At 59.9% G+C, this 17,483-nt stretch overlaps 1 protein-coding gene across 3 annotated transcripts in view; it reads right to left on the minus strand.

Moving 5' to 3' along the window:
• PLXNA3 (plexin A3) overlaps positions 1-13,967 on the minus strand; it is a 15,482-nt gene extending 1,515 nt beyond the window's left edge. Inside the window, exons 1-32 of one of the 3 annotated variants that reach the window (XM_046673655.1) lie at positions 13,832-13,967; positions 11,430-12,053; positions 10,497-11,036; positions 9,760-9,942; positions 8,786-8,914; positions 8,615-8,715; positions 8,206-8,329; positions 7,965-8,121; positions 7,787-7,886; positions 7,508-7,622; positions 7,147-7,347; positions 6,884-6,980; positions 6,544-6,734; positions 6,321-6,466; positions 6,132-6,252; positions 5,887-6,023; positions 5,629-5,799; positions 5,381-5,474; positions 5,058-5,297; positions 4,840-4,983; positions 4,529-4,763; positions 4,295-4,437; positions 3,954-4,210; positions 3,792-3,858; positions 3,554-3,700; positions 3,310-3,469; positions 3,050-3,153; positions 2,714-2,810; positions 2,240-2,430; positions 1,772-1,941; positions 1,011-1,223; positions 639-789 (exon numbers count right to left, since the gene is read on the minus strand). In XM_046673655.1, coding sequence (XP_046529611.1) covers positions 639-789; positions 1,011-1,223; positions 1,772-1,941; positions 2,240-2,430; positions 2,714-2,810; positions 3,050-3,153; positions 3,310-3,469; positions 3,554-3,700; positions 3,792-3,858; positions 3,954-4,210; positions 4,295-4,437; positions 4,529-4,763; positions 4,840-4,983; positions 5,058-5,297; positions 5,381-5,474; positions 5,629-5,799; positions 5,887-6,023; positions 6,132-6,252; positions 6,321-6,466; positions 6,544-6,734; positions 6,884-6,980; positions 7,147-7,347; positions 7,508-7,622; positions 7,787-7,886; positions 7,965-8,121; positions 8,206-8,329; positions 8,615-8,715; positions 8,786-8,914; positions 9,760-9,942; positions 10,497-11,036; positions 11,430-12,026 — 5,523 coding nt within the window. In that variant the 5' untranslated portion in view covers positions 12,027-12,053; positions 13,832-13,967. Of the gene's footprint in view, positions 1-27; positions 790-1,010; positions 1,224-1,771; positions 1,942-2,239; positions 2,431-2,713; positions 2,811-3,049; positions 3,154-3,309; positions 3,470-3,553; positions 3,701-3,791; positions 3,859-3,953; positions 4,211-4,294; positions 4,438-4,528; positions 4,764-4,839; positions 4,984-5,057; positions 5,298-5,380; positions 5,475-5,628; positions 5,800-5,886; positions 6,024-6,131; positions 6,253-6,320; positions 6,467-6,543; positions 6,735-6,883; positions 6,981-7,146; positions 7,348-7,507; positions 7,623-7,786; positions 7,887-7,964; positions 8,122-8,205; positions 8,330-8,614; positions 8,716-8,785; positions 8,915-9,759; positions 9,943-10,496; positions 11,037-11,429; positions 12,054-13,831 lie in introns of those variants that run through there. The other 2 variants (XM_046673654.1, XM_046673656.1) reach the window with 2 other exon arrangements.
• Positions 13,968-17,483: the final 3,516 nt, after the last annotated feature.

The following is a 17,483-nucleotide window of genomic DNA, read 5'->3' on the forward strand; positions in this document are numbered from 1 at the left end:
TGCCAAGTCCCAGTGAGCGTTTGGGGCCTCATCTCCCTTGACCGTCGGCAGCACCCCACAGAGCCGATCACTCCCTCCTCCCTGAGCGCCCCCCGCCCCGGGGAGCCTCACTCATGTTCCAGGACCCGCCTGGCACTCTTGGGGTCCCTTCCACCCCTCTGGCCGCCCCTCCTCAGTCTCTGCTGCTAGCTCCCCGTCTTCTTGGCTACTTGTGGGTGTCCCAGGGCCCAGTGCTGGGGCCACTTCTCCCTCTACACCCACTTGGCCGCCCTTGGTGAGCTCAGCCAGGCTCGGGGCTTTCAGGGCCATGTCCTGACTCACAAGTTCTTGTCTCCAGGCAAGGATGCATCCTTAAGTCCACACCTCTGTGTCTCCTGCCTATTGGGGTCTCCAGTTGGGTTGCAAACGCCACAGGCCCTACACGGGGCTGGCGCCACACACCTTCTGGCCCCACCCACTCCCCTCAAATCCCAGCATCTATGGAGAGTGTCACCTATGCTAGCCCGGGGACCTGGTCAGAGGGAACATCATAAGCAATCTGTCCCCTCCACCTCCTTGTGGCACTCCCTGACCCCCACCGACGCCCCTGCCTTTGCCAATGGCTGCACCCTCAGGGGGATTGTGGGGGTGGCACGCACCTCTTGGCGGTACTTGGTGACATAGAAATAGAGCTCGCTGAGTGCACTTAGGACATTGAAGTCGCTGGCGTGGAGTCGGGACTGCTCCACCAGGTAGGCATCCATATCCTGGTCGCTGATGGATGCCATCTTTGCAATGTCCCGGTAGTACCTGTTGGGACCCTGAGGTCACACAGGCAGGTGCCATAAAAGCCAAAGCCCCTGCCCTGGCAGCCAGGCTGGCCTCTGGGCCTTTTCCTGCAGCTGGCCCACCTAAGACAAGCCAGCCCAGGGAAGGCAGCTCCTATGCCCCTCACCCAGCAGCAACCTCCCTGGGCTGCCTGACCCTGCCTCCCCTCCGCCCAGCACACAGGGCTGCGGGGCAGGGCCCACCTCTCCACCCAGCTCTTGTAGTTGGGGATGTCCTTGGCGTAGAGCAGCTTGTTGGAAGGGGAGTCCTTGCCCAGGCGGTGCTCGGACGTGGAGCAGGAGTCCATGAAGGTCTGGGCTACCACCGACAGGCAGGCATCTGTGATGCTGCTCTTGTGGATGTCGAACACAAACTGCGGGTTCTTGATCACGTTCACCCAGAAGCGCAGGGGCAGGCTGGACAGAGGGACACACACCCACAGCTCCCTAGTCGCCCAGTGAGCACCCACCCATCACTGCTCCGCTCCACAGTTCCTATCTGGTCAGCTCCCATCTTGCCCAGAGTGGCAGGAGGGACATATTTAGGATTAGTGGCCTTTTCTCTAAGTTTCTGCTGGCCTTCAAGCAGTGAGACCTAAGAGTAAACAGCTCTTCTGTCCTCAGTGCATCCCAACCCCTGACAGAGACCACCTGGGCCAGGCAACCAGCATCTCTGCCCTGTGCCAGACCCCAGAGAGCAAAAGGCCACCTCTGGGCACTGGCCTTAACTACCAACATCCCACCCCCTCAAATGCCTGGCAGAGCCCACCTCTGAAATTGCACTCACTCACTCGCCCTCTTTGCTTGCTGGCACCATTGACCCCAGGCCACAGTCCTCTCCTACCCGGACAACCACTCCAGCCCGTCAGTCACCCTGGCCCCACGGTCCCTGAATCTCAGCAAAGCCAGCCTCTTCTGCCCACCCATCCCTGTAGGGGCCAGCAGCATCCGGCATGGGGCAATACCAGTTGCTCTTCCAGGTGTGCCGCACATCGGGGTCACTGATCTGGCGCTGGTCGGCCTGCTCATCCAGGAAGTCAAACATGTACTTGATGGCCAGGGGCAGGGCCGAGCCCCGGTGCGCTGTGCTGAACACGGTCTCAAAGAGGTCGTCCACAAACTTCTGCAGGGTGCCCTGCAGGAGCACAGCAAGGGCACAGGCTGTGAGGGAGCCAGGCTGGGATGTCCCCACAGCAAGACAGACGGGGGGACAGAGAGGCTCAGCAATGAGCAAGGCTTCCCTGCAGAACCAACGCCCCTAAGATAGGCCCTGTCTCAACCTTGGGCTGGGAGTTCCCATAGCAAAGGCCCACTGGATTCGAACAATCCAGTGGTCTCCTCCCCACACAGGCCAGACAGGGCCAACCTCAGGGTCAAAACCAGGCTCGAAGGTGTCTGGGCTGAGGCCAGGCTGGTGCAGGGCAGGCCCACACCTTAGTGGCCAGCAGCCGTGTCAAGTAGATCTCTGAGACCATCTTGCTGCCACGGTCCCCCTCGCGGTGGTCGGCGTGGTCATGGTTCTTTACCAGGTGCCACAGCTTGGTGCCTGTCTCCTGGTCGGGCGTGATCATGGGCGCCCGAGAGCGGAGGCTATCGGGGCTGCTGGCTGTGCGGAGCAAGCTCTCTAGGGCAGAGGACAAGTGTGCCCCTTAGGCCAGGGGGACCACACCAGTATTGTCAGGGCTCTTGCCCCACCTGTCCTGGGAGCCCAGCTGGCTGAGGGGGGCCCGTCCACTCTTGCTGGCCCACCCCACTTCTAGGCTCTAAGGAACTGGAGACCTCCCAAGGGCAGGGCCCAGGGAGACTGCCAGAGCCAAGCTGGCCGCAGATAGGGGCTCCCCTATGACAGCTGATACAGCCTCAAAGGGCACAGGGCCAGCAGAGGCCACCACACTGAGAACACCTACCGTAGCGGCTGAGGGAGCAGGTGAAGGTAAAGGAGTTGGCCATGTTATAGGCAGATACTTGTTTGGGCACCAGTGCTACCACGGAACCATCTGTCACCTGGAGATCCCAGAGACAGAGAGGAGACAGTGCAGGAGGCCAAGAAGCCAAGGGACCTGAGCCACCAGCCACCCAGACCCTGCAGTGCACATGTAGGGCAGCAGCCAAGGCTCCTGAGGAAGGCCTGCGAGCACAGGTGCCAGAGAAGGGAGGAGCCAAGGTCCCTGCTCCTGAATCCTCAGGGCAGGGCTGCAGTACCCCAGTGGCCCTGGGGGTGAGTGGGCCCCCAGCCCCCTTACCTGGTAGTGGGCCAGTGAGTTGACCCTCTTCCAGTCACACTCGATCTTGGTGGTGACATCCTCATCCTGGAGGATGATGCGGGCCATGCGGCCCTGGCGCCATTCTGCAGGCCACAGATAGCCCTTGAGGTCCCGCACAGCATCCCCCAAGACCCTGGGCCCATTCCCCTCAGAGGACAGAGCCCAGGTGAGGAGTGTGAGCAGTGACCAAAGTAACGTGGCCACAGGGTGGGGGCCAGGAGGAGAGGGTAGGGCCTCACCTAGGTCCATGTCCTCAGCTTTGGGGCGCTGGGAGTATGGGATGCCCTTGTACACAGCATCCAGCAGCTTGTCTTTGGCCTGGGTGATGCTGTCGCAGTTGAGAACCTTCACTGGGACCTGAGGGCTCCCCTCACTCTCCGGGCATAAACAGTGCAGGGTCTGAGGGCAAGGGGCACCACAGGGTGGGTCCTGGGCAAGGCTTCCCCCCATGCCCGAAGCCCTGCCCACTGGCCCCTCACTCACCAGCGTCTTGTAGTCAATCTGCTGCCGGATGAGCTTGTCCTCGCTCAGGGAGTAGCGCGCCTCGCCCGTGATGGCGTCGATGGGGCCCTTCTCCATCTGCTGCTTGATGGCGCAGTAAAGCAGGAAAAGCGGCTCCCCGGCGCACTCCTGCAGCCGGGCCAGCACAAAGCTTGCTGCCTGCCTGACAGCCAGCTACTTCCCCTCATCATCTCCCCTGCCGCCTGCCGGCCATGCGCACCTTCAGAAACTTATGCAGCAGGAAAGTGAACCAGTTGGTAAGCATCTTCTCAGCCACTGACTCAGTCCTAGGGCGAAAGGTGCGCTCAGCCCAGGCCTGGTAGGGGGCGGGGCCTGCCCAGAGGTAGAGCCGGCCAAGGGCGGGGCTGGAGCAGTACAGTACCTGCGCAATAGCAGCTTTGGATGGTTCTTGCTTTCTAAGTTTTTCTCTATGAGGTCCGCCAGCAATTGCTTGAGCAGCCCTGTGGCATAGTCGAGGCGGCTCTGCAATGCCACCATGGTGAGCGAAGCCACGGTGCCACGGTCCCGCATGGAGAAGCTGCTCTGGGCCTCCAGCGTGTGGATGAAGGTAAGCACGAAGGCCCGGCTGTGCAGCAGCTGCCCGAAGAGGCGCAGGGCCTTCTCGACATTGGGCGGGGTCTGTGGGGCACAGGGCATCTCAGAGGGTGCGGGGGTGGCCCTGGGGGTGACAGGGAGTGGGCAGGCAATGGGGGGGGGATTCACATCCAGCTCCTTGAGCACTGGGTGGGCCTCGATGCCTGGGAAGAGTACGCGCACGGCATAGGTCCGGTAGTCCAGGAAAGGGATCTGCACGCCGTCCATATGGTTTGTCAGCTCGTTGATGTCTGTCTGCAGCTCGGCAAAGGCTGGGGAGGGGCAGAGAGGGAGAATGAACAGAACAGGCAAAGGAAGGCCCCCCAGCCCGCCCACCCTACACTGCACCCTGCCCCCAGGCACCTTCCTTGCATTCTAGGGCCACGCGGGACTCCAAGTTGTCCATCTGTAGCTGGAGCCGCTTGAGTGTGCGGTCAGCATCCTGAGTCTTGCGCTTGTAGGCGACCAGCACAGCGGTGATGGCCAGCAGCAAGAGCCCACCGCCCACTGCCAGCCCCACCATGGCCGGCAGGGTCAACGCTCGCTCGGCCGTGATGTGCAGGGTGCCCAGCCAGAACTCCAGGCCACCCACCAGCACCTGCAGGGACAAGTCCGCTGTGAGCTGACCTCATGCCCACCCCTACTCCCCTGATGGCCTCTCCACCCCCACCCACCATGACAGGCTGCCGGCCCGTCTGGCTGGGTGAGTCGCACAGGAGTTGTGTGTCCGAGACGGTGAGTGCACACGGCTGGCCCCCAATCAGCACTGTGTAGTTGAGACGGGAGTTGCCGGCTGCTGCAGGGATCAGATTCTTGCCCTACAGGTGGAGGACACGGTCAGCCAGGTCTCCCAGCCTCCCTGCCCCTCCTGGCCCCTGAGCCCCACCGGCACCTTTAACACTACGTGGGAGCCAGGTTTGACGTCCAGGACGCCGGAGGGCCCAAGTGGCTCGAAGCTGGGGTCGGGGTAGTAGGTAAAAGAGGATCGGTTGAGAGAGCGGGCTGTCTGCACGTGGTCTAGCAGGAAGCCAAACTCGTCAGGGTGCTCGCCCTGGGCCTGCGGCTGGGGCCGCCCCAGGAAGATGCCGGGGGCCTTACACAGCATAGCAGTGTCGTTGATCACCTGGCACGTCTGTGGGGACAAGGGCGGGTAGCCCGGCACATGAGGCCACAGGTGGGAGGGTGAGGGGTGGGGTGAGGGCAGCTGGCACTCACATTGGTGGTTTCAATGCCTCGGTACTTGGCCCGGACTCGGGGCTCCTGGACTGTCAGCAGGTGAGTCCCACTCACAGTGATGGCAGTGCTTCCGCTGGGGGCAGGGACGAGGGGCTCTGGCTCAGAGGAGATGTAACTTGAGGCCCAAGGCCCCAGTCATCAGGGGAGACCCCAGGACAGGAGCTTGAGGACCCAGTCCCCAATCCCCTCAATGCCAGACAGGCTCCACGTTTTCTCAAGGGTCTTACTTGATGATGCTCCAGGTGGGCTCAAGGCGAGTGACAGTGGGGTCCTGGGTGTAGGTGTAGAGGACTCCAGGACTAGAGATGTTGGCACGGTCTATAGCCAGGGTGATGGAGGCCTGGCTGGGGCCCAGGGTGGAGACGGGCGAGATACACACAATCGCTTCGGCATCTCTCCTGGGTCGACAAATGGGCCCTTGGAGCAGGCGGCCCAGGGCTATCACACGCCCTGCCCCTGTGGTCCCTACCCAGCGCCCTGCCCACCTCACAAACTGGCACTCGCCGTCTCTCACAGTCACTGCAACTCTGCTGCCAGCATCCAGAGAGCTACCGGAGATGGTGAGCCGTGTGCCTCCAGAAGCTGGGCCCCGACTGGGACTCACATGGTTGAACATTGGGGTCTGTGGGAAAAGCAGCCCTGAGGGGAGGGAGGAGGCAGCCCAGCTCCGGGGCTAGGCCTGTGCCCCTCAGAAGGGGTGGGCAGGGGAAGAGGTGGGCGGCCCACGCACCACGAAGCTGTAGAGCTGCTCAGACTGCGTGCGGAAGTCCGCGGAACAGTCGCCTACACAGAGCTCCACAGGCCCCGGCGGCGGGCTGGGCACCAGCGACTCCTCCATCTCACACACAATCCTAGGGGTCAGAGACAGTCAGGGCCAGCCACAGTGGATAGGGCTGGGCGGCGGCACAGCCACACTCACCTCTCAGCGCTGACATACTCGGCAGGGATGGAGTTGCAGCGCACGCCGGCCACCCGCAGGCCCACCTCTCGGTAGGTGAGGCCCAGGTTCTCGCCCACGATGGTGACCCGGGTACCTCCCTCCTTGGGCCCCATAAGTGGGTGGATCTGCAGAGCATAGGAGGCGAGAAGGTGAGCCCAGACTTGCGGGTGCCCGGTGGGTGGAAGGCGGTTGGGAGGCTGACCTGGGCAATGCGAGGGTGGCTGCAGCGGGTGCCTTTCTGGCTCAGGTGCATCCAGTTGGTCTTGGGTGCTGGGCAGTGGGCCCGCAGCTGGCACCTGTGCTCTGAGACGCACCAGCCGCAGTTGAAGCGGGGGTCAGCCTTGAGGCAGAGACCACAGCTAGGTCGCTGGGCCCAGCACTTGTACAGGAGAGCTGTGGGTACAGAGGGCACTGCTAGGGGGTGGTTACAGGGAGCCAGTGGCACCAACGGCCCTGCCGGAGGGTCCCCTGCTGGACCTGCCCCCAGCTCATGCCAACTCTGTCCCAGGAGGCGAGCTCCTCAGCTCCATCCTGCCCCTCACCTCGGAAGGTGGCAGGCTTGTCGATGGGGAAATCTCCATCCCAGACCACAGAGAAATCCAGCTCGGTGTCACCATACTCATCGCCTTCATAGGAGTACTGGGGGGAGAGGAACCTGCATGACCTCAAAGAAGGTGTACAGACCTCCCGGCTCAGGAATCCCCAGCAGGAGGTTCAGAAGGCCCCCTGCCATGGCCACCTGAGGCTTCCACGCTTGGCCCTGCACGTCCTGGCCACCCCCTCAGGTGTGATAGGTGGGCCTCACCGAGGCATTCTGGCACTGCACACTGCTGCTGTTGAAGCGCACAGCAGGCACCCGCTGCTGCCGGCCCTGCACCCGGACCACGCACTCGTAGTTCTTCTGGCCCGACTGGGGCTGCGGCAGGTTCTTGGCCCGCAAGGTAAGAGGCTGCATGACACCGACCGGGATCAGGAGGTCCCCGCTGGGCAGGATCTCAGGGCAGCCCTGCAGGGAGAACGCCCGTCAGCTGCACACCAACTGCTGCCGTCCATCCGGGCCAGCCCCATGTTGAGGAGGCTCCAAGAAACCAACGAGATCAAAGGCAGAAAAGCCAGAGGCCAGCACACACGGAGCCCAGCCCCCTTGCTCGCGGCGCCCGCCTCACCTCAGGGCTGTGGACCCTGCCCTCCTGGAAGGAGCACTCGTGGGGGTGGCTGGTACACACGTGGCGGTACTTACACCAGTGGCAGGGGTAAGGGCTGCCGACGCAGGACATGCACCTGGGGAGGAGAAGCTTCCAAAATAACCAGGAAGGCCAGGTCTGCCCCTCACCACCTCTCCTACAGGACACACAGGGGACTGAAGGAAGAAGACAGCAGGGCCCACACAATACAGCGAGGGACAAAGAGACGTGGGGACAGTGCTCAGGGAGACCAGTACTCACGACTGGAGAACACTGCAGTTGTAGAAGACAAAGTCGGCCCCTGCAAAGCTCACGCCGGTCTCCTTGGAGAGCAGCTGCAGCCGCACAGTGCGGGTGGCCCCTGCAGCAAGCCCAGGGCAACTGTGAGCAAGCTGGGGCCTGAGGGCGCCCCTGTCCCAGGCAGCCCCAGCCCACTGACCGTGCCCCCTGGTGAGCGTCCGGAGCTCCTGGAGGGAGGGCGAGGGACAGCGCAACTCCCCAGAGGGCAGCAGGATGGCCTCGTTCTCCGTCACCTCCTCAAAGGCACAGCTCACACCTGCGCTGAGGTCTGGCACGTTGCGCATGGCCACAGTGAGCTGGAGGAGGCAGAGGACTCAGAACAGGGTGCATCCCCCCAACACGCACAGGCCCACACACCTCCCACCCACCACGCCACTCACCTGCACCCCAGGTGATGTCACCGACACGTTGTTGGGCTGGACCCGCACCTGAACACATTTGCTCAGCTCCTTGGCAAAGCCATGAGGGGCTGAGGCACCTGGACAAGCCCCTTCGCGGCAGCATCTGCGTGGAGCCAGACCAGAGCCCGTCCCACAGCTGCCCCAGGAAGGTGCCGGCCGGGGGTACAGTGGGGCCTGAGGACAAAGGGGACAGGCAGCCCAGCCCACAGTGCCAGGCAACAGCATGCCTCAGCCTTGTTCCCTGGGTCCAAGGGACGTCACTCAGGGTGGAGGTTCCACTCATTAGCGGGAGAAAGTGGAAGGGGAGGGAGGGGGAGGCCGCAAGGGCATGGCTGGGAGCAGAGGGCCTGTGGGCTGGCCCCTTCCGGGAGCTTCACTGAGCCCTCACCTGTGCTGCAGCACACACCAACCACAGTGCGGGTCCCCCGAGCCCAGGCAGGCTGCACAACTCAGGTATTGCTCGCAGGTCTCCACTGGGAGCTGGCTCACCTGGGGACAGCCACATCAGCACCCAGCCTGCCCCGACCCTGCCACCCACCGCCGCCCGCCACGGGCCCACCTGCTTCTCACTCAGGAGGTAGATGTGCCGGTGGTCAGGGCTGAAGAGGAGGTCTCGGAGTATGGGGCTGCCATCCACCACGGGCACTGTCTCGTACAGATGGGCATCCTGGGAGCCATCGACCCGCACCTGGGCCATGAGACCAGGGCAGAGGGATGACAAGCCAACCTGATGCCATAGTAGCACCCCACATACCCAGGGTGTCCTCTTCTCAAGCCAGGGACTTTCCAGGTTGTGGCCAAGCTGAAGCCAGGACCTGGCCCCCACAGGCCCTTGGGGGTGATTCAGCCAGCCAGAAAAGGCTCCCAGAAGATAGGGGCACAGAGGTTAGTGCTGCCTAGGGATGGGGAAGAGGGGTAACAGCTAAAGGGGCAGGGATTCTTTTAAGGTGATGACAATGTCCTGGATCGAGAGAATGGTGATGGTTGTACAATTCTGCAAACTTACTAAAACCACTGAAATGTACGCTCCGAATGAGGGAAGTGTATGGTACAAGGACTACACCTCAGTAACGCTGCTGCAAACGAAAAAAGGGCCTAGGAGGGAAGCAAGCCAGGCTCTGAGAGCTCAGTGGCTCCCTGCATAACCTTTCTCCTGGCCACCCCCAGACCTCCCCAAGGATGCCATTTGTTCCCTCACTCATCTGACTGAGGACCCAGCAATGATGGCTCAGCCACGGCCCCTGTTCTGCGGCAGGGAAGCCCTGAGATGGGTCTGGTCTCTGTCCCCACAGCCACAGGAAGCTGGCAATTCAGGCCACAGCAGGCAGTGATGCTGGCGAGGTGGATGGCTCAGGGGTCGGCCGTGGAGCATGGCCAGGCTCCTGGGGCCCAGCCTGAGAAGTCCCCCTCCCCCCACGGGCCATGCCCTGTTCAGAGTCTCCAGGGGCCCGTCTGCATGTTCTTGCCCCCAACCCTTGTCCCCTATGTCAGAGTCTGCCCTGATCTCCACATGCCAAGGCTTCTGGGGCCCACCTTCTTCAGGCTGCCACTGCGAGTGCCAATGAAGACCACGGAGTGCTGGTGGTAGGTGTAGGCAGCCACACTGGCCATGCCATCAGTGCTGTCAGCCAGCAGGGGCAGCCCCTCAATCACGTGCAGGCCACCCAGTGGCTGGTTCAATACCAGCCCGCAGAAGTTTCCATTTATCTGCATGGGCTGGTGAAACAGAAGGGATGTGTATAAGAGAGCCTGGAGGCACCAGCTGGATGGAGGCCGTGGGACCCCACATTCTGGAAGAGAGCAAGAACTGACTGCTCGCCCTGCGAGCCCCACAGGAAATCAGGGGCTGAAGAGGGAGATGGAGGAGGAGGAGGAGGAGGAGGAGGCAGGAGCGGGGAGAGAAGAGCAAGGCCTAGGCCTGCAAGATGGGGCCAGGCTGGGACACCCGTGAGACAGAGTAAGGAGCAGCAACCTGGGGATGGGTGGAGGAGCAGTAAGAGGAAGGGGGTGGTCCACAAACAGAGAGCGCCTGCCAAGAGAGCCAGTAAGACGGAAGGCCAGGGAAGGAAGAGAAACAGCAGATGCAGAGAGAGGACAAGACAGTGCGGGGGACCCCTGAGAGGGAGAAACAGGTGTTCTAGGGCTAGGGTGCCACTCCCAAGGCCATGCCAGTCCACTGGCTGCCACGCCACTATCCAGGCCAGGGCTGCAAACCTGGGAAGGGGCAGATAGCCTGGCATAGGGGCAGGGTGGGGCAAGTGAGAGCTTACAGTGTTGATGCAGGGCAGCTCCTTGTTCAGCAGCCAAGGCAGGGCCAGTGTGCCCTCCCCGCGATAGCAGGACTGGATGCGGCGCCGGATGTGGGCATTGATGTTGCTGAGGGTAAAGAGGCAGAGGATGGTCTGCCTCGGTGGGCTGGCCCGGTTCTTCTGGCCTTGAGAGAAGACTGTGAAGAGGACATCCTCGTCAGCTGGCACACCCAGGGCCTGGGCCAGCAGCAGGCCGGGCTTGGCCAGGTGGGCGCTCTGCACCAAGCGGTACTCCACGCCGCGCCAGGAGCAGCCAATGGGGAACTCCACGTATGAGTAGAACTCCGAGTCCCCCGCGCACATGCGCACGATCTTGGATGTGAAGAATTTCTCGCCTGCTGTGTCCAGCAACGTCTGCTGGGTGTCCAGCTGCAGCGTCAGGAAGTACACAAAGGAGGCACTCACAAAGCCATAGATATAGTAGATGTCAAAAGCAGGGTACAAGGACAATGTGTCTGAGGGGATCTTGATCTGTGAGGAGACAAACTCATCCTGGTACACCTGGAGAGCAGATCAAGGAGAGAGCTTGGGATGAGGCCTGCGTCCATCGGTAACCTCCCAAACCCTGGGCCCTTGGACCCTGCAACACACCCTGGCCCTGCTCCCACAAAACGGTCCCCCCAGGCTTCCCTCACAACTCCCGACTGCCCACATGGTCACAGGAGCCCAGGCCAGAAAGGCTGCCAAGGGCAAGGTGAGCAGCCCCATCCTGTGCTCCAGCTGGTCCTGCTGTCCTCAGCAGCTTGTCCCCTCTTGGACTAGGGCTCTTCCAGAGGTGGAGCCAACACAAGGTGCAGGCAGGAGGGAACTGGGAGCTGGCTCTTGAGAGGGTGAGAAGCGACGCGAGGGAAGGAGGGCCCAGCAACCCGCCCAAGAGGGCGAATAGGCACTCACCAGACTGAACATGTCGGCACTGTCCTCATCACCGATGAGCTTTCGAGAGCTCAGAGTGGGGAAGTACTCAGACTTGCCATCCACAGCAGTGCCCACAAACAGCTTGCTGGGCCCCTGGCCCTGTTCCACAATGACGCCAGCCATGGAGTCGGGTTCCCGGGCCCCCGACAGGTAGTGCTCCTTGCGATGGTGGGGCTCGCCCAGCTTGAAGAGGTCATCGAGGCGCAGGAACTGGCAAATGCCCTGCCAGATGCTGCCACAGGCCACCAGGCGGCGGGCTGCATAGTCTATGAGCAGCAGCTTGTTCACGTTGTCCACAGGCGCCAGGCGATGGGCGCACACACGCATACTGGGGGGTGGGTAGCAGCGAGCATTGTCCTCAACAGGCCCCGTGACATGGGCCCGCAGCTCGGTCAGGTTGGGGGACAGCTTGAAGACACGATTCACTGCGCCCACAAACACCTCTCCAGTCACCCGGTGTACCGCCAGGTGGGTGAGGGTAGTGTCTGTCACCGAGAAGGCAGGGAAGGGCCTGCTGCTGCCCAGGGCCCCCCCCATGGCAAGGACGAGCAGTGAGAGGAGACAAACAGCGGGCATGGCCGGCGGCTGCGCCCAGGGACGGGCCTGAGGAGAGATAGCAAGTACCAGTCAGAGGCCCTCTGGCCCAGGCTGCCTGCCCTCCTCCTGGCCTGCCTGGCCTAGGGCCCCTGGCAGGCTGAGCTCTGAGCCACAGAGGGTGGAGGCCACTCACCCAACACCACGCCAGAGCCCCAGATGGTGACCGTGTCTGGGAGAGAGGAGGGGCCTCCACCAGGGCGCATGAGTGAACAGCAAGCACAGGCAGGCTTGGGGGCCATCAATCATCCCCCACCCCCCGCTGGAAAGGAGCCAGGAGGCCTTGCCTCAGCTGGGCCACACCCAAGAGGGCAGCAGAGCCAGATGCTGGGAAAGGCAGGGTGGGAGGCCCTCCCAGAACGAGACCCCGATCACCAGATCCCAGACTTGAGGGCAGCCAGCCACACAGAAGAGCCACCGTAGGCAAGCCACAGGCCACAGAGACGCCCCATGCCCAAGTTGGGGGAAGGCGGAAAGGCAGGGAGAGAACAATCATAAGCCCGGGGGGGGGGGGGGCACCACCCCAGAGTGGCACTGCCACCAGGAGCCCCAGGACAGAAGTCTGGGGCATCAAGGCCTGAGATCAGACCCAGCACCACCACATCCCCACTCCTGGCCCCAGCTGCCTCCTTGCCTGGAGGGCCTCCCTCAGCTGGCTGTCCAGGAGCCTGCTGTCTGGCCTACTCACTGCAACACAAAGCCGAGTCGCGCCTGCCCCCACAGCCACGCGCTGAGACAGACGTAAGTCAGGCTCTGCTCAGGCACAGCCAAACAGATGGCCAGGCAGCCGTGTGCTGCTCTCTCTCCCTCCAGGTCCAAAGGTTAGCTGGGGAAGGGGAGATGCAGAGGGACCCAAGGGGCCCTATGGATGGGGAGCAACATCCCCCAAAACAGCAAGGCCTTGGGAAGATGGGGGGGCCATAAGGACAGTGCCCAACTTGGCTGAGTCTTCACCCCCCAAGCCACACCCAGCCCTCTGGCCAGCCCCAGACGGCAAATACAGCAGAGCAGTGTCGTGGCAGCCAATGGGGCAGGGTTAAGCGCTACCCAGTCAGTGCCCTAGCCCCAAGCGAGACACAAGGTACCCAGACTGGGGGGCGCGGGGAACCAAACCAAGGAGGTGCAGAAGAGAGAAAGGAAAAAACACATTTCCTAAAACAAGGAGCAGGCCCAGCTTGAAGCCAAAGTTTCAGCTCAGACTGATCATCTCTCAGGGGCTCTTTTGTCAGGTCCACATCCTGGACCCCTAAACAACAGCCAGAGAAGAAAGGAAGGCCAGAGGGGAGACCACATCCCACCCTCACCTCCTAGGAACCAGGATGGGGACAGGGCTGGAGGGAAATCTGGAGAGGCAGGATTTGCAGCCCAAGCCCCCTCCCAACCTCCACCTGTCAGTGGGAGCCTCAGGCATCACAGGCACACCAAGCCCCTCTGCCACAGCCCTGCCAGCAGAGTGCCCATGCCCCGCGCCATGCTGCTGCCCGGCTCGCCCTGCCCCCACCAGGGGGCACCCCTCGGCAGAGCCACGGGGACCCTCGTGGACGGAGGCGCCGTAGCAGTCCTCGGAGGGGTAGCTTCTCTGCCACAAAGGGTCCCCATCGGGCAGGGAGGCTGGGCTTGGACTGGCCGTCCCTACCAGCGCAGGGCATGAAGGACTACTCAGGCCGGCGCCCGAGGGTCAGGAACAGAGGCAGGGCCCGACCCCCTGAAGGCCCCCGGGCTGCGTGAGCCCCGGGCCGCTGAGCATGCTGGCCCCGCACGGGTGGCGGCGGATGGGGGCCACCTACCTGTCTCTCCGCCGCCGCTGGCTCGGAGTGGCCGCCCTCCAGCCACGTGGACGCGCCCCCGAGCCCCACACTGGCCCAGCTCCCAGGCCCCAGCCGCCACGCCCCGCAACCGGCGCCCCGCGCGCGCCGCCGCCGCCGCCGCCGCCGCCGCCACCGCCACCGCCACCGCCCACACACTGGGCCGGCCCGGGGCCGCCCGGGCCTTTTAAACCCGGATCGTACCACCGCGCGGCGCGGGGGCACCCAGGGAGGGCCGGGCGGCAGGGCGCGCGGGCGGGGCCCCTCCTCCCCAGGGCCGGGGGCAGGCCTCGCGCGCAATCCCGGCCCCCGTGAGCTGCCTGGGTCTCCGCCCCGCGAGCCGACCCCCCTCGCACAATGGCCGCGTCCGCGGCGCGCGCCTCTCCCCTCCTCCCCGCCCGCTGCCTCGGGCAACCCTGGGACCCGCGCGCCCCCGCGCCACACCCCCCTCGGGCCTGGGGCGCGCGCGGCTGGCACGGGCGCGCGCCGACCCCGCCCCGCCCCACCCGGCCCCGCCCCGGAGCTCTCAGGCGCGCCCGGGGCCACCTGCTGCCGGCGCGCGGCCTCCCTTGCTCGGCCAGTCAGGTGCCCTCCAGCCGACGACTCGCGGTCCTTGCTGAGGACACTCTCCCCGCGACGGTCCATAGCCCGGAGGGCCCGCGGCTAATAACATGCAAAAGCCTAGCACAGAGACTCGAGGGTGTCAAGCCTTTACACCTGGTCCCTTTCCCAGCCGGCCACCATGCTGTGAATCTGGGGTGTTCATTCCATTGCTTTCTTTTTCCTTTTCTTTTTAAACAGCTTTATTGAGAAATAATTCACCTCTCATATAAGACACTCATTTAAAGTGTAACTTTCAATGACTTTTAGTATATTCACGGAGTTGTGCAACTACCCCCACTATCAAATTCCAGAACATCGACATCACCACCAAAGGAAACCCCTGTACCCATTAGCACTCACCTCTAGTACCCTCTCCCTCCAGCCCCTGGCAATGGCTAATCTCTTTTCTGACTATGGATTTGCCAGTTCTGGACGTCTCAGATAAATGGATTCATACAACATACTTGTGTCTGGGGTTCTTTTACTTACTGTAATGTTTTCAAGGTTTATCCATGTTTAAGCATGTATCAGGACTTCATTTCTTTATAGGGCCAAATAATATTCCATTACATGGATATACCACATTTTATTTATCCATTCATCAATTGGTGGACATTTGGGTTGTATCCATCTTTTGGTTATTGTGAATAAGGCTACCAGGAACATTAGTGTACAAGTTTTTGTGTGAACACTTTTTCATTTCCCTTCCACTTTAGAGTACAATTGCTGGGTCACATGATAACTCCTTTTTTTTTTTTTTTTTTTGAGGAAGATTAGCCCTGAGCTAACATCTGCCACCAATTCTCCTCTTTTTGCTGAGGAAGATTGTTGCTGAGCTAACATCTGTTCCCATCTTCCTCTATGTTATATGTGGGATGCCTGCCACGGCGTGGCCTGACAAGAGGTGGTAGGTCCTCACGATCTGAACCAGCAAACCTCAGGCCACTGAAGGGGAGCCTGTGAACTTAACCACTGTGTCACCTGGCTGGCCCCATATAACTCTATTTTTAACGTTTTGAGGGAAACAGCCAAACTGCTTTCCAAAATAGCTGTACCATTTTACATTCTCATCAGCAGTGTTTAAGGGTTCCAATTTCTTAACATCTTTGCCAACACTTGTTGTTATCTGACTTTTTGTTTCTAGCTCTCCTAGTGGGTGTGAAATGGTATCTTGTTTTGATTTGATTTCCCTGATGACTAATGATGTTAAGCATTTTTCATGAGCTTGTTGGTCATTTGCTTATCTTCAACATACAAAGAAATCTGAAATGTCTACTTTGCCCATTTTTTAATCAGGTTTTTGTTTTGTTGTTGTTGTTGAGTTGTAGGAGTTCTTCATATACTCTAGATATTAATCCCTTATTATATATATAATTTGCAAATATTTTCTCTAGTTCTGTGGGTTCTCTTTTCATTTTCTTTTTTTCAGCTTTTAAAGATTTTATTTTTCCTTTTCCTCCCACAGCCCCCTGGTACATAGTCGTGTACTTTTTAGTTGTGGGTACTTCTGGTTGTGGCATGTGGGATGCTGCCTCAGCATGGCTTAATGAGCAGTACTCTGTCCACGCCCAGGATTCGAACTGGAGAAACCCTGGGCCACTGAAGCAGAGTGAGCGAACTTAACCACTCAGCCACGGGGGCCGGCCCCTCATTTTCTTTATAGTGTACTTGGATGCACAAAAGTTTTAAATTTTGACAATGTCTAATTTATCTCTCTTTCGTTGCTTGTGCTTTTGTTGTCATATCTAAGAAACCATTGCTCAATCCAAGGTCACAAAGATTTATCCCTGTTTTATTATAAGAGTTATTTGGTTTTCACTCTTAAACTTAGGTCTCTGATCCGTTTGGGGTTAGTTATTGTGTATGATAGGAGGTTGTGGTCCAACTTCATTCTTTTGTATGTGGCTCCTATCTGATTGTCCCAGCACCGTGTGTTTTTTTTTTTCTTTTTTCTTTTTTTGAAAAGATTGGCACCTGGGCTAACAACTGTTGCCAATCTTCCCTTTTTTTTTTTTTCTGCTTTATCTCCCCAAACCGCCCTCCCCCCGCACACAGTTGCATATCTTAGTTGCAGGTCCTTCCAGTTGTGGGATGTGGGATGCCGCCTCAACGTGGCCTGACGAGCGGTGCCATGTCTGCGCCCAGGATCCGAACCCTGGGCCGCCACAACAGAGCCCGTGAACTTAACCACTCGGCCACGGAGCCGGCCCCCCAGCACCATTCCTTGAAGAGACTATTCTTTCCTCCAGTGAATGGTCTTGGCAACCTCATCAAAAATCAATTGACAATAGATATACAGTTTTATTTATGGACTCTCAGTTCTGTTCCATTGATCTATATGTCTCCCCTTATGCCAATATCACACTGTGTTGATCACTGCAGCTTTGTAGTAAGTTTTGAAACTGGGAATTATGAGTCCTCCAATTTTGTTCTTCTTTTTCCAGAGTGTTTTGGCTGTTTAGGGTCCCTTGCATTTCCATATGAATTTCAGGATGAGTTTGTCAGTTTCTGCCAAAAAATCAGTGGGAGTTTGATAGGGATTGAATTGATTTTTTTTTTTTTTTGAGGAAGATCAGCCCTGAGCTAACATCTGCTGCCAATCCTCCTCTTTTTGCTGAGGAAGATTAGCCCTGAGCTAACATCCGTGCCCATCTTCCTCTACTTTATATGTAGCACGCCTACCACAGCATGATTTGCCACGCGGTGCCATGTCCGCACCCAGGATCCAAACCAGCGAACCCTGGGCCTCCAAAGTGGAACGTGCGCACCTAACCGCTGCTCCACCAGGCCGGCCCCTGAATTGAATCTTTAGATCAATTTGGGGAGTTTTGCTATCTTAACAAGATTAAGTCTTTCCATCCATGAACATGGGATGTTGTAATGATTGATTTTATGTGGTTACTAATTTCAATATAGTCCCCCACTGTTTAATCAAACACTCATCTAGGTGTTGCTCTAAAGATATTTTGTAGATGTGGTCAACATCTACAATTGGTTGACTTTAAGTAAAGATTACCCTCCATAATGTGGG

This window comes from Equus quagga, chromosome 10 (assembly GCF_021613505.1).
Source record: "Equus quagga isolate Etosha38 chromosome 10, UCLA_HA_Equagga_1.0, whole genome shotgun sequence".
Lineage (NCBI taxonomy): Eukaryota > Metazoa > Chordata > Mammalia > Perissodactyla > Equidae > Equus > Equus quagga.